Source organism: Cariama cristata, unplaced genomic scaffold (genome assembly GCF_000690535.1).
Source record: "Cariama cristata isolate BGI_N322 unplaced genomic scaffold, ASM69053v1 scaffold32738, whole genome shotgun sequence".
Classification (NCBI taxonomy): domain Eukaryota; kingdom Metazoa; phylum Chordata; class Aves; order Cariamiformes; family Cariamidae; genus Cariama; species Cariama cristata.
The window spans coordinates 49,761-65,598 of NW_009630308.1; the positions used below are offsets into that span (position 1 = coordinate 49,761).

Here is a 15,838-nt window from a genome sequence, read left to right on the forward strand (position 1 = left end):
TCTTCGTGGCCCAGAGCTGGGGTTTGAGGAGCATGAGTGCAGCTCAGTGGTGCATAGGATGGGGACTGCTCTGCTAGGGCCAGGGGGGAATTGGCAGCAAATTGGGAATGGGGTGATGGGGAGGAGGGACTGCTGTTTCCAACAGCAGCATCTTTGTCGTATGTCAAACAGCAGCTGAGTGAATGTGAAATGTGTTTGTCCATGGCCATGGTGCGTACCAGAGGAAACTGGTGACTTGCCTCTGCTCACATACTGACTGGCAGAAAACAGCCCTGTTTTGGACCCAGCCTCCCTTGAAAGGCAGGACTGCTGCTGGCTTTGAGACTGTTTTTACAGATGGTATCTGAGGCTTTCTTGCATGACCATGCCAGGGGGAGAGTAGCTGCCCAATGGGAGATGCACGTGGGAACCTTCAACTGTCCCAAGGTCCCAGCAGGGCAGGAACAGGGCTGGCTCAGTGGCAGGCTACAGTCGTGTTGCTTGTGGCTTTCTTGGGGCTGTGGCTGTTTCTGTCAGCTGCATCAGGAGCAGGAAGCTGTATTCAAATCAGGATGTCCAAATGGGCAGGGCAGCCAGGTGCAGTGATGCTCCATCTTGGCTGAGCAACAGGCTGACATCAAGCTCCTGACGGGAGGGTTGTGCTTAGGTGAATGTGGAGTCACCCTGAGCTAGGTGACAAGCCAACCAACCTCCTGGGTGCCACCACTGATATCGTGAAGCACTGGTCCAGCAGATCATCATAGGGCCTGCTTTCCTGGAGCTGTTGTTTTGCAAAAACACCTTGGTCAGGCTCTGTCCTGAGCCCCTCCATGGCTCTTGGCCCATCTGCTCTGCTGATAGCCAGGTACCACAAAATAATTTCTCTGTAGCATCACACCCCCAGGCCCATGTTATCCTCTGACAACAGGGCCTGTGTGGAACCCGTGTGAGCAGAGATGAAGCTCAGGCAGTCACAGCCCAGCTGAAAATGGCACTGCTCAGCTGGGACAGCCATGGGAAGCTTGGATCAGTCCTCTCCTACCTGGGTACTGCATTGGAGCGAGGCCCAGCCACACCAGCTTTACCTTTGCCTGTGGTGCTCAGCACTTCAGAGGTGGGAGCATTTACCTTCTCCTGGGCAGATGTGCTACAAATTTGTGTGTTGCCCAGGAGGTTGCACTGCACTGCACCAAAAAAATCTCATCTACATTGGTGAGAACAACATCTCTAATCCTATGTCTGGGCCTGCAGATGCCTTGGAAAAGACACAGGACCACACCTGGCTAGCAAGGAGCCCAGACCACTGAATGGGCACAGGTCACCACTAGACAACAACCAGCTGTGAAATCCCTCTGAAGTCTGTTCCATCATAATGTGCAACTCCAACCTCGTCATGGTCCTGAGAACAGGCTGCCACCAGCCCTCCTTGGAGTCATCTGTTCAGCATCCCTGTGAGGAGCCCATACATCCTTCTCCTCAAGCACAGCAAGGTACATTTCAATCTGTCCTATAACACATGCCTGACTGACAGAGAAACAGGTCTGTCAGCTAAAACACCAAGGTCTAAGATGCTGGAAAAATAAAACCAAGCGTAAACCTATCTACATCAAGTCAATGTTTTACAAAAACTTCATGAAATCACAAAACACTGTCATCAGTTAGAGAGCACCATATTTAGAGTGTTAAACTTTCACTTCTCACTAATTAGCTGAACTACCACTGATGTTATGCAGATGTGGGCCTTGTAAACTCTCTTTCCATATCACTGGACAGAAAAGGTCAGAGTTAAGGGTAAGTCTGCATCTGCCAGCTTTGTTTGCTCTGTCTGATGACAGCGCTTCTCTGCTGCTGAAGTACAATTGGTTTGTATTCAAAGCAGGAGATCACTTCACATAAATGATTGTCTTTGGGAAGAGTTAAATATGTTTCTGGAACAGACTTTAGATGTCCTAGATGATTTAGTGCAATCCCATTGATAATTGGAGCACATAGGATAGCATGGCAGGCTTGAAGAATCATCATTCCCGCAAAATTTGTCAGGATGACCTCAGATGAGTATATTTATCTTTGGCAAAACAGACAAAATAAACCCACACACACAAATCCTCAAGGAAGGGGAGGGGAACCTGGAGGCCTACAGCGTGTTGGTGATTTGATCTGTCTCCTCTGGAGTGGTTCCTGGTGCCCTGCACTGGGGTAGCTACCATCTCTCCACACTCCACAGCTATACTGGTCCTTCATTGTGGACCGCTGGAGAGAGAAGAGCAGGAGAAAACACTGTGGGACTCGAGGGAGGATTGCTGGGCACTGTGTGAAAAAGCCACTGCCTCCACCAGATCAGTCTTTCCTGGACAAACTCTTTTTCTTGCTACTGATGCTGCCAGGTGGAAGTGAGAGACTGGAAAGCTGATCCTTGAGCCACTCTAGGAGGGATCCCTATATGCCACTGTCTTCTAGCCGCCACATCCTTGCTCCACTTTCTGCCTGCTGTGTGCCACAGAGATTAAAGGGATTCTGGGATGAGGAAACAAGCAGCAAGTAATATATCTCTAGCACCCTTTAACACACACATATCGCTTTCAGCTGCTCAGTGTGTGCAGGTCATGGAGAGACAGCAAAAGTTTAGCTGTTAAGATTTACTTCTAGCCCTCATTAACATTGGCCTGGAATCCTTCAAAAGGGATTCAGACTCGTCATGAGTCACAGAGCACAACTAATCCTTCCCAAACCTGGGGAGCAAGCAAAGCCTCACACCTGCCTGCGCAAGATCATTTCCAAAGCAATGGCGCATCACGAAACATGGATCCTTGGGGCTTGGCATTTCAGGGGCTGTTCCCTCCTGGGTTGTCCTTCGCATGTTCCGTGCAAGCTACACAGCTTTCTGTGTAAACTGCTGCTGTCCTGTAGCGTGTTACAGCCTCTCAGCCATGCAGGGGGGTGTGGTGCAGGGCGATGGGTTGTCTGAGACGTTCATCACACTTCCAAGTGAATGGAGGAAAATAAATCAGAGAACTACCCTCCTGGCATCCTTGTGGGACTTTACATCTACCGAAGTCTGCACACAGAGGCAGGGACACCAGAGGAAACTCTATCCCATAGAGACTTTGCACATAAAAGAAATTCAACCACTTCAACCATTAAATGCTAGCTTTTCTTCTCTATTCCCCATGTTACTAAAAATCCAGCACAAACTGAAAGCAACATTATTGATTTATTTGTACTCCTCAGCATCCCGCTTTCCTCCCCCATCTCAAGACTGCAATGAACAGGATTGTGCTGTGGCCATGTCCCACATTACCTGCAGTGATCCCAGCACTGGAGAGAGTGAGGTGCAGACATGCATTTGGGATTTTGGCAAGCCCAACTCAAGCAAAATAAATAGGAAGAGAAATCTTGTCATATGGGAAACCTATCTTTCACCAGGCAATAGTGAGGGATGGCAGTTATGGGAATAAGTCATGAACCAAAGAATGCCCCACAAATTGACTGCCCTAGAAATGCTGAAAGGCACAAGAATTTATGGACTCAAAGACCCACAAAGTTTACTTTTACTGGATAATCATTTGAAAAATATGTTTAGAGATCCCACTGTTGGTTCCATAGTAAAGCCAGCTTACAAATAAACCAGAAATGAGCCTTAAAAACAATACTGGTTCATTTGAAAAGAATGCAGGGACATGTAACACGGCCCATCCTGCTCTTGTCAGAAAGGTGGCAGTGTTGCTTTGTAGTTGCTGGAGGAATTGTTACAGACAGATTTTTTTCAAATGAACAGCAATGTACCATAATATACCAACAAAATCTAAGGAATGACTTAATCTAATGAAATGTAAGATCAGAGTGATATGGAAACCACACCAAAGCCCTGGACCCAGGTTTTGTATAATTCGGCCAGACTAGAACACTTGTGTTTGCACACACACTCTGGGTTTTCAACCAACTGCCAACTTTGTATTTGCTGAGAAAACAAAGTTTAAGTTGACCACCCAGCTATCTAAGAGATCCTGATAACACTACTCATGTCTACCATCAGTATCATAAATCTCTAATTTCATTATCTACAATGCACAAGGAGGCAAAAACACACACAGCATGGGTGACTTGCCAGATTGGGTGCACGTTCCAACGTGACTACCCCGTCTGGTTTTACAGCGTCCCGTACAGCACATGCAGCTGGTTTATCTGAACATCCTCACAGATAATATTCCTGGAGAGAACTTCACCTCTGGGAAGGTCAGAGAAAGCTCCTTGAGAACATTTTTTAACATTAATATCACAATATATTATGGTCACTAAAAAAATTACAAGCAGAGATACCCACTCACAAACACAGCATACTTACTATAAATAAAGCCAGTGAATAAAGACATGAATATCCAGCAGAGGGTCTGATTTAGAAGTGACCATCCCATAGTTCACCTTCACTCACCTTCACTCACGCTGAATGTCCTCTGAGAAGCCCCTTACCGGTGCTTCCCCTAACTTACAAGACGGAGGCATGTTTTGCTTGCAAACCCTCAGAGAGTGGCAATCAATTGTGTGGCTCCGGTTTTATTTCTCTGATGATGTCACTTTAAATACTTTTCATGTTCCATTTGTTATTTTTACTTCTAAAAATGACGCATTTCTTCAAATTCATTTTTCTCCAATTAGTCACAACTTAATGGAACAAAGTCAGCTGCCTGCATGTCAGAGAGAGTATCAGGCCCGAGCTCACTCCGATTATCACAGACAGACCCACAAGAGCACCTGGAATATACGGACGGTGTTAGGTACCTTGTTTATCCCAGATGCCCTTTTGGCTTCCTGCCCAAATCCTTTGCAGCAGGGCCAGGGCAGGAGACCCGGGAACTGCAGTTTTACCAAAATAAATCACAGACATAGATAGAAGACAATGAAAAAACAGGAAAAAAAACCCAAAACCCAGAGAGGAAGGAAGATGCGCTTCTCCACTTGCGGAATAACCTCTGTAAAAGCAAAGCCGTGACAGCTCTACGACCCCTTGAATATTTTGCTTGCATGCTGCTTCCAAACATTTAATGCAAAACAGTCTGTGGCTGCGGCTTGCCGGAGAGAGAAGTTTTAAGAGAAATCTCAAGGTTTCCCCTACCTGATCTGAACTTGCTCCGAATCAGCAAGGAGTGCTCAGACCCCAGGAGTGTCATGGTGACTCGGGGACCAGATCCAGACGCCCCTCACTTAAACCATTAACTTCCTCCACAGAGAAAAGCTGACCAGACCACAGCTAGTGTTCAGGATTCATCCAGCTCTCCTGGACTCTCTGGGTGCTTTTACAGCTGGCTGGCAAGAAGCAGCAAGTGGCTTTGAAAGATTTGGTCCCATGCAGCACTGACCCTCCACAGACTCCAACTGCTCCCCCTGTGCTGTGTTGAATTAATTAACGTGGAGCTAGCGGGAGCCTCCTCCCGCCCGGAGTTTACTACCAGCAGATGGGTGTCCTGGCTGATGTCATCGTCTAGCGGGGAGCAGCGACTATCGGAAAGGGTCTTAGCAAAGACAGAAGTTTGATATCTGATACTAATTACTACCGGCCGGTAAGCAACCAATCGGAGCGCTCCCCGTCTCGGCCGACTTTGGGAGCCGCTAGGAAATATCAACAGAGCAAGGGCTTAACTCTTTGCAGCGTGGTGCAAGGCAGGCCCTGCAACCTCGGCTCCCACGCTTGGGCAGCCAGTGGTTTTGGCGTCTGCGTACCCCTAAGAGGAAGGAAGGGCTGGAGTCAGGCCAAGTGTCCTCGGCAAGGGGACGGCTGGGTGCAGGGCCTTCTGCGTGAGTGCCGTGTTGGATCCCTGTCCTGTCCGGGAGCCAGAGGATGTGGCTACTTGGCAAATGGAGCTGTGACTCCGGCCGCTGCTGCCCCTCACCTGGCTTGGTTGGGTGCTGACGCACAGAGCAGGCTGTGCCCTGGGCTGCACAGACCCTGGGGCTAAGCTAGAAAGCTGAAAGTGAGCACAGGAGTGCTCAGGTGTTTCATCTGCGCTTCCCTCTTGCAGCATAGGTGTGCCCAAAGCTGTGCGCCTCGGTGCTCCTCAGTATGTGGCTGCATCCGTAGGATTATCCACTTGAGATGCTTACATATGCTGTGGCTCGGGTAGCATATGCTGCAGGCACTTAGAACATGTCTTCTTGTTCTGTTACACACAGACGCTCAGAATAATGCCAAATATATGAAGCAGGGCTAAATTTTGACTTAAAGTTTCCTGTGCTACAGATGAGCGCAGTAATCCCAAGGAGGTTGGGCATAGCTGTGTGCTGGACATAGCTGCAATGGAGGATGCTTCTCCACCTACCAAATGTTCTCTCAGAGAAGAAAAAATTTTTGCAAAAACACAAAGTAAAGAAGTGTAGATCCTTTGAGGCTTCCCGTCCCCAAGTCCACATCTGTTTCACTTCAGGTAAGTGGAAGGAAATGAACTGATGGCACCTTTTACCTTGTAACATAAGTGGTATAAGTCAAGCTAAGTCAGGGACAGGTCTCAGCTTCCCTGACACATAGGTGTCACCTGGGAAGTTGCCTAAATTCCTGCTAGGTCATAAACATCCACCTGAAAACTCCTTCAGAACTGGTTTGGGGTTTGGTTGTTTTGTTTTGTTTTGTTTTGTTTTTTAATCCTGGGGTTTCTTAAACATTTTGGTTTCGTGGCATGAATTTCAGGGCTCCCAGACTTGTAGGCCCATCTTGCCAGAGGTCTTAGAAACCCAGTAGTCCCAGAAGTTCTGATTCCAGCAATGCCCCAGTTACACCTGAGAAGTGCTGGGGTCCCTCACCCTCATGTAGTCCATGCAGTGAGGCTGTCCTGAGCTGAGCCCTCTACCTGTCATGGGCTGGGCATGTGATTTCCTCATCATGCTACATCTGATAAAGTGGACATCCCTTAATGTCTGATGGGGAAAAGGTTATTGAAATAAATTCATCCCCAAGCATTGACCCAAGACAGTAAACAGAGCCCTACTGCAGTGTCCAGCAAGGTGGTCAGAACACTTGTTCCTTACTAATTTTTCCTAATGTTTAGTCCATTACATTTGAAATGTCCCATCTAATAGACTTCTCCTCGTAAGTAGTGCTGTCCTGAAACAAATGCCAGCATTTAGCAGAACCACACCATGAGCAGCTCAAGGACAAGACAGGACTCATTGACACTCACAGTCTCAAACTGCAGTTTCTTGTACTTTTTTGCATTGCAAACTCCTGTATGATTTACTGCCCCTGCTGATAAAAACCCCTCTCAGGTATCCCTGCTCTCTTTGGAGCCTGCCAGTACTTAACCGTCTTCTTCATCATGCATTAGCTGGACCTGCCTGAGGAGGCTCTGGCCATACAATGCCTCATGTGCTGCTCTCACCCTGGTTCTGTTCTTCTGCCCCTTCAGGACTTCTGCAGATGTGATGGATGGGTCCCTGGTTTCACATCAGCCGTGACAATGCACATGTCACCCAGCAGCCCAGAGTGAGGGTCTCCGGGACTCTTTTGCTCCAATGCTACATCTTCTTGTGAGAATAAGCTCTGCTTCCTCAGTCCCCTCTTGCTGTTACTGGAGTCATTCACGTTCATGTCCTTTTCTGCCTGCGAGTTACCATCTCCAATCTTTTGAGTTCAGTGGAAGAGGAGTGGAGCGCAAGGGAGACACTGCACGGTGTGATCCTGCTTGGGGTAGATCTCCCTGTGGCAGTAAAAGCCCATCAGTGGAGTTGGCTTAGGATCGGCAAGGAGAGGTGAGCTGCCCAAAGTGCACAGCACCTCATGTCCTGCTCTCACCCTGGATCTGTCCCTCTACCCCTTCAGGACCATCCGCAGATGTGATGGATGGGCACATGAGCTCCAGGCCTGATGTCAGATGTTTCGAGGAGGCTGGTAGGACAGGCCTGGTCCCTGCTGCAAGACACTCTCTTGGGTGGGCTTCTTCCATCACCTCTATCACCGGCACCTTGTCTCTGCTGAGGCTCATGCACAGAAGAGGACTTGGTAAAAGACCCCACACTGAGGATGTAGACAGTGCAGGAGCCTTCTGGGCCCCTAAAGCCCTTGACTATCATAGTCTTCCCTCTTTCATGGAGATGCATTGCCCCCCTAAATGATAAATTAAGACAAAGGCCTTTTTTTTCCTAGCATGGACTACTAAAATGATTAGTGGACGAGATGCATACAGGCTGTGGTCTCCTAATTTTTCAGAGCAGTCTGGAGGTGCCTCTAAAGCAGTGAATAAACCAGAACCAATTAAAAAATTCAGGTTTTGACTTTCAGAAAATTTTTCACATGGTCCCACACAAGTGCGGTGAAAACTCAAGATTGTTCCTAGGCAGGAAGCAAAGTATTATCATGAATTAAAATCAGGAATACACAAGAAAAGGAGGTAGAAACATTGGGCAATGATGAACAGGAAAAAAAGGACAAGTGCTACATTTATTAGGTTTTTAGAGGGGGTAGGGGCTGCAAAATGTGCAGCTGAAAAAGTAAATAGGTTAGTAAAATCTCAGAATGATCAAGAAATTGGTATGTGGCCTGCCTCAACTAGGGAGGATGGCCAGACAATGGCAGATAGAGCCCTTTTGATGTGGATAAATTCCTTACTTTCATGTCAGAACAGAGGATGAATCCCGCAAACTCCCCAAGCATAGAAGCCTGGGAGATGGATTTATGCAAAGATCACAGGTTCCTTGAGCTTGAGTCACTGTGAGTCTGTACAGAGGCTAAGTGAACGAGATGGTATCTGCACTTCAGAATAAATCCTTCTACTTACTTCTTTGTTGACTGTTCACACAGATTAATTCAAAGTGGTATGATTTAGTGGGGACATGGTGGTTGGTAATTTTCTAGGGATGTACGTGGTGTCCCACCTAACTGACCAGACCTCCATTTTAATGGGATGCTTTTGTTCCTCCTTACTCTTTCCTCAGAACTTTTCATTAACCTGCAGACAATTCCTAAGCAGTTCCCCTGGAGGGCACATATCAGACCAGCACTGAATCTGGAAGGTTGTACTGGCCGTGTATCCCAGGGCGCATAGGTAGTTCTCTGCTAGCTGAAAGAGTAAGCCTGCTTCTGGCTGAGCGCATTTACCCAGATATTTAGCCATGTGAGGCACCCAAGCATCCTTTCACACAGTGTGTTTCTCAGTGCCAGGGTTTGCTCATAACAGGTGTCACAGCTGGTCCTGAACACCAGTGCTTGTGCAGGATTGTTGGTGTTATGGCTTTGCTCTCTGTTCCTTGGCATTACAAGTCCATGAGGGAATGGATGAGATTGTTGCCGCTTTCTTTAATACCTTTTTCTTGTCAGCTACAGCCTGTTGGCCACTGACAGTCCTTCCCCTGAATGCCCAGATCCCAACAATCAGCACTGACACTCTGCTGAATGACACCAAAAGTGAAAGGGAGGAGCAAGAAGATTGAAGTGGTGACTAAGGGGCTCAAACTGCTGCATATGATCTCATCTAAAAACTCATCTCCTGGTTAAACCAGAATTTTCTTAGGGAGGCTGAGGAGAAACTCTGTGTCAGCACAAACAACATGTCAATATGGTCTTGCTTATCTGGCACTTCTCTCCATGGAGCTCCTTGTCCAGGTGATGTTGGAGCCACCACTCTGAGAGCACTGAGGTCCTCCTCTGAGAAGGCTATAGGAACCGTACTGGTCACTATGGCAGTCACTAGGCATGGGGCTGTCATTTCTCAGGTCTGAAAGTGACCCCAGTCTCTCTTCCTTGAGTGGTAATTACTAATGCTGGGCTCTTGACTGCGGAGATTCATAGACCGGTCATTTTTCTTCCATAGTCCGTGTGTTATTGACATTTATTGGTGTTGAAACTCATCTGATGTTTCATCTTTCAGGCATTCAAGATGGAAAAAGTATTCTGCAACTGTTTGCAGGAAGTTTTACTTCTTACTGCTTTAGTCATTTTGAATCGTCAGTCCTTTTCCCTAACGTTTCTACTGAGGAGCCCTCTCCCAGCACATGTTCCTTTGACACTCCACAAAATACCTCACTCAGATGTGAAAAATGGCCGTTTATTCCTGTTTTTAACAAGTCATTAGTCCCTAGGCTCTTCCTAGGAAGAGGAAGGCTCTTCCTCTTCACACTTACAAGCTTGGAGCTAGACATGTCTGAGGAGAAATCTCATTGAAAGGTTGGTGGAAACCCACAGCCACTGTATTCTTTGGCCCACTCTTATCCATACTATCAGTGAATACTTCAAAGACTTTTGAACAATTGATGGGCATGATAACCCTTTTACATAGAATTCCTCCATATTTCTGCTAAATCTATTCAATAAATTTGCAAACTGGGATGAACATCTACTTGTTTATAGTTCCTTGGGCCCTCATTGGAGCCTTTTGTAAAAAAGAGCATCAGATTTACCAGTGTCCTCCACCCATGGCAGATAAGGATTTTGGGTCTCACACTATGTTTAGCAGCAAGTACATGTTCCTTTGAATATTAAGAGTTCTGCAGTCCTTCAGGACTACCAGGTCCCAGAGATCAGTAACTACTCATTTGACAAATTTCTTCTAACATCACTTCTGATGCTACTTCAACTGCTCCTTAGTGACAATCATAGGAAAGACAGACCCCAGATCCCAGCATACTCCCCATGTTTGTGGAGTTTTTGTTACCTGGCCACCATTCTTTCCACCTCTTGCTCTTCTGCTGGTGCTTACAATGGCTGTTCCTCTCTCCTTGGGATGCTTTATATAGTGTGCCAATTGTTTATCCCAAATGAGGGCAGTGCCCTGCCCTTACCAAGCCAGGTAATTAAGGTAGATAAGGTAAATTGCACAGGTGCTTAAGGGAGAAGCAAGCCAGTCCATGGGCTTTACTAGGCACCCTGCTTAGGTTCCTACTGCTACCTACCCACCTGACATCCCCTCAGAGAATTAACTAAAACCCAGTGTGCCATTTGCCACTCTATTTAATGCAGAGATAAGCCTGTGATGGAATTAAGTGATAATGAAGAAAGCCAGTTAGTCAGATATTGTTAAACAACGCCTGAGCCTGACTGGGCCAAGAGAAACTTCTCCTGCCACCGTGTGACCACTGTGCACATGCTGTACCCTCAGAAGTACCTCCATGGAGAGCAATGCCACAGGTCTGGCCTGGATCTTGCAAACTGCTGTCTCTCTCTGCTAGGGCAGGTTTGGGAAGAGGTCAGGCACACATGGGCTCTGGTGGGAGGCCATGTTATTACTTGACTGCAGGCTTCTGCGATGATGAAGATTCAAATGTTGCTGATTCCAGGACCTGCTCTTAGAAATCCTTTCTCCCCTCTCCAAAACTGTATGCCACAAACTGCCTGGTAAAACCATGCCAATGACAAAGTCTGAGAGTTCAGAAGAGTTGAACAACATTTTCTCCTCCTCTTCTCCTCTCCTCCCTCCCTCCCTCCTTCCCATTCCTCCTCCAGGCAATACCAGTGTCCAAACTTTGCAAGCTCTCGGTTCACTCTTCATGCTTGTTTCTTAGGAGGTGAGGCAACCTCTAAGAGAGGACTCATCTCCACAAATGATTCAACTGCTGCATTCACAGTCCAGAGCTGGTGTTTCCTTGTGGTGGTCATTACGTGAGTGTCAACCCTGACTACATGTATTCTTGATGTCCTCAGGATACAGAGGTAAGTTGTCTCCCATAAGCATCAGACTAGAGGCAAGGAGGACGGGCACGGAGATCACACCACAGATACTGAGCCATTTGCCTGGAGGCTATCTGCCTTAGATAGTCCAGTAATAGTAAAACCCTCCACAAGGTCTTCATGTGTTTCCAGAGTTCACACTGCCCATCTCATATCTTGGGCACATCTGACACCAGGCACTGTGCTCCTCCACAGTCACTGTTCAGCTTTGAAAAGGGCAGACATCACCACCAGTTGCCACCTTTCTTTGGAAGGTGAAACAGGCATGTAGGTACCAAAGACTGCAAAGACCAGTATTGCTCCCCATGCTTCTCTTTCCGGCACTGCTATAGTCATGTCTACTGTAAACAGGGTCATATCGACTGCAGTGAGTGAAGGAGTGAGCCTTAAATACCAGAATAAATTAGTTGCGGTAGGGAATTCCTTTGAACCGAGGAGTCACACCCCAGAGCTTACCAGATACCAGGAAGCAGTCCCTACTAATCCTCCAACACACCCTATTGTTTATGATATTGACTTATTTTAAAGCAAATTGTTTGTTTCTATGCAGATTTGCATGTGTGGGAAAAAGACCCAAATGACCTGATGTTTCTGTGAGATCCCTCTGGGGACTTGGAGGGGTCAGCATGTAACATGGTGTCTGTGCCACAGAAGGCCAGATGCCAGCAGGTCTCAGGGCTGTGGAGCTGCAACCTTGGGGAAGGACATCTCCCAGACCCTCCCCAAGACTGTGTTGGCAGGTGAGCTCGGGCCTGTCTCCTGCCCTCTCAGCCTCATGCAGGGAATTCACTTTGCCTGGCCCACTGCTCTGTCATCTGCTTCCTCGTTGCACAGGAGATCCAGCTCTGCACCAGAGAAGACCTGCCATTTTACCCGTGTGCTCCAGCTACAGCTGGTGTTGATGCCAGCAGAGTGTATTTATCAGCATTGTCACTGCAAACCCCTGAATTCAGCAAACTAAATTCACTGCAAGTCTTAGGGTTGGACGTAATGCCAAGTAAAAGGTCTCGTAAACTGTTTGCAACTATCCAAGCAAACAGTTTTTCCCCAAACCTGGTATCCTGCCAGTCACATCTGCTCAGACCATCCTCTCCTGTAGGAATGAGCCCAGTTTGCCTTTGCTGTCCTCTCTCTAGCACCTGGCAGCTCCATTTGGAGAAAAGCCATCCTGACATGGCCTTATTTCTTGAATCTCCACTGTGTCTTCTGGGAAGACAAAACTGATGGGATGAAGTCATGACTCTGGCTGTCCCCATCCCATGTGTAGGCTAGCGATAATTTGCTGCATGCTTGTATAGCTGTGCTGGGAAAGGTCCCATGGGGAGATACAGCTGTACTGGCACAGAGCTCTGCTGAATGTCCGCAGGCTGGTATAACTCTGAATGCCGAAGGAGGAGGAAGGCTGTATTTTTCTTTACAAATATGTTGCTCAGGAGTGCATTCTTCCATTCATAACCAATACAGCTGTGATAAACTGAGTATAAGGCATGCATTACAGGGAAATCAGTAGCCAAGGCTCACAAGGAGCTCTGGACATGCTTTGAAGATACCTACTGCTAGGCTGTCATCACCTTGATAGAGAGTGGAAGAAGCAATCTTTCCCTGAGGGAGACTTTTAAAATGTGCCAGATGAACTGCTCAGTAATGGATCCCAATGATGGAGACACGGACCATTGCAGTTGACTTAAGTTAAGGCAGATATGAATCTTCTGCTCTGAAACTGCCCCAGCAGAGCTCCAGCTGTGCTGTTGGTCATAGTCTTTAGGAACCTGCAAAGAAATAAGCTTCTCTTTGCATGCCTGAGACTCAGCCCAGGGGTGAACTGCACAGAAAGGAGATCCTCTGGCTCTCACAGGGCACAGGGCTCTCACAGTCAGGATATTCCTCTCCATGACCTGGGACAGACAGAGCTTTTCTGAGCTGGCAAAGCGGCAGTGTCTCTGTCACTGTGAAGCAGAGGTGGTCTTTGGGGAATAGCTCAGAATGATCCTAGCTTGGTCCTAGCTCAGGACTTAGTCCAGAGAATGGCATTTCTTTGGTCAGGAAGCTGTGAGCATGAATGGACCAACACAGCCCAGTCCTTACCTTCTGATTATATCAGGCCCTGGTAAGTGCCATCACAGTGGCATTTGCCTACCTTGAATTTGCCACTGTCTACCAGGCATTAACTGTTCTGTCACCTCCCTCTCTCCTCACAGAGCTTGAGGGCAGGAATTTACGGTGGAGATGTCATGAGCTCTTCTTGTTCTGACAGCAGACAGACCTTGCTTGAACTCGAGCTGTGAACTATTTATCACAGTGCTGCAAGCATCCAAGCAAGGTCCCTTAATTTATGAAGGTCCAAAAGATATTATGCAATTGACAATACGAACACAGAAATACTTCTGCACTTTACTAAAGTTACTATTAAGCTGCCTGATGTTTTCATCATAATATTTACTTCTTTGTAAATATGCTAAATTCTCCAATCTCAATTCAAAACAGAGAGATCAGAGAATGCAAATAGGGAGATGACATAGCTGTTTAAAGATTATGTAAAATGTTTTTTACTAGCATAAATATTTGATTGTAAAACTCTGCCTGTTGTGTTTACTGAGCAGGGATGCGCAGTGAGTGCAGCCGGGCACTGTGGTGAAGGCTGCTCCATGTCCTTCCTCATCCCTTCCCATGTGGTCCAGGCTGTGGGGATGGTGGATGCACTGACAGTCGTCCCCATCTTGCTGGCTCTGGGCAGTGGGCTGAATCGGGGCTCACTCCTGACACACCGACCTGTCCTTCAACAGTAGTGGCTGCAACCACGCCATAATCTCCAAGAGTCTCAAGGCAGGGTGAATCAGAGGGGGTGAAGGAAGAGTTAAAGGCTCAAAGTCTCAGCCTGGTTTGAGACCGGGGAGGTCAGTGGGAGGGGTGATGCTCTCCATGGGGATGCTGGCATGAGCACAGCTCTCAGGTCAAGCGGGCTGTGCTGGCAGAAGTTCAAGGCACTCGGGGACCTCCTCTGTCCCTGCAGAGCAGGGGGAAGGGCCAGGCTAGATATGGCCCATGTTGTCCAGAGGCCGCAGTGGTCTGATCTGTGGGATGGAAGATGCCAAGAGCTGCCTCCTGAGTCATGATGATGGGGGGACACCAAGGTGAGGACACTGCCCTTGGCGTGAAGGCCAGCACAGCAGCACCATAGCACCGTGTGCCCTCAGCATGCCTCTGGTATGGACCCACAGTGGGCAGAGGGTCTTGTCCCCCATGTCCCTGTGAGGAGGTGCTGGGGAGGAGGATGGGGGACAGGCTTTGCCGATTCCCTGTGGCAATAACCTAGGGAGGCATACACTGAGTGGGACCGCCTATTTCTGTGTCCTACAGCCAGGGCAGGCAAATTTCTATTTTAATCCACTACAGATGACGTTTTGCAGATGGTTTCCCAATGGAGCTGGGCAGGGACGGCAGAGTCTGGTGACTTGCTCCCCTCAGGGGACTCAGCTGTAACACCCACTGCTGCTCTGATGTCTCAGGTCACAAGCAGGGTGCTTGTAGGTTCTGAGCTCCCCTTGCAGCAGTGCCTCAAATGCTGCACTCCAGGAAAGCAAGGATTTACTCCCTTCATCCCGCGAGTGCCTTGTGCATGGTGCAAACCAAGCCTATGATCGGCTGCCTGTGTCTTGCCTCCTGCATCCCTCAAGCTTCTCCTCCTTCTCCTCCTCCCTTGAGCAGCCAGGCACACAGATGACCCCAGGCAAGATTCCAGGTATGCCTTCACACCCCAGACCATGCTGCTAGGTACGCTCTACATGCTGCCTAGGCTGCAGGTTGACTGCATGTTCCTGAAGGGATGTCACGGTGAACAAGGCAGCTGCTGCATGCAGTAACTGCTTGGCTCTCCTGCCTTTAACACCAGACAAATGTGCACCTCCTTTGGGCACCCTCATCCTATCCCAACTTGGGCAGCTCAAGTTGCAGCAGCATTGGTGCTCATGAGCCTCTACCAAAGCATGAGAAGGGGAAGGCTGGGGCCACGGTGATGTCTCTACAAGCAGTGCTTCCCTGCCAGCCAGTCTTGTGCAAGCAGCTGCGGGACCAATATTGAGAGCAATAGGAAGCATGTGAGCCTCTGGCCTGAGCTGGTGCATTTTGTAGCAATGACGGCCTTTCGCTGCTTGCTGGATGGCCAGAGCAGGCAGAAAGTTTTTTTTGTGCCTGGCCTGACTGCTCCAAGCTCTGCTG

At 48.1% G+C, this 15,838-nt stretch overlaps 1 protein-coding gene across 1 annotated transcript in view; it reads right to left on the minus strand.

Annotated features, from left to right (window-relative positions):
- LOC104165737 (myocardin-like) overlaps positions 1-5,212 on the minus strand; it is a 36,948-nt gene extending 31,736 nt beyond the window's left edge. The window contains 1 exon segment of the mRNA XM_009705451.1: positions 5,090-5,212. Coding sequence (XP_009703753.1) covers positions 5,090-5,144 — 55 coding nt within the window. The 5' untranslated portion in view covers positions 5,145-5,212.
- Between the last annotated feature and the right edge of the window lie 10,626 nt (positions 5,213-15,838).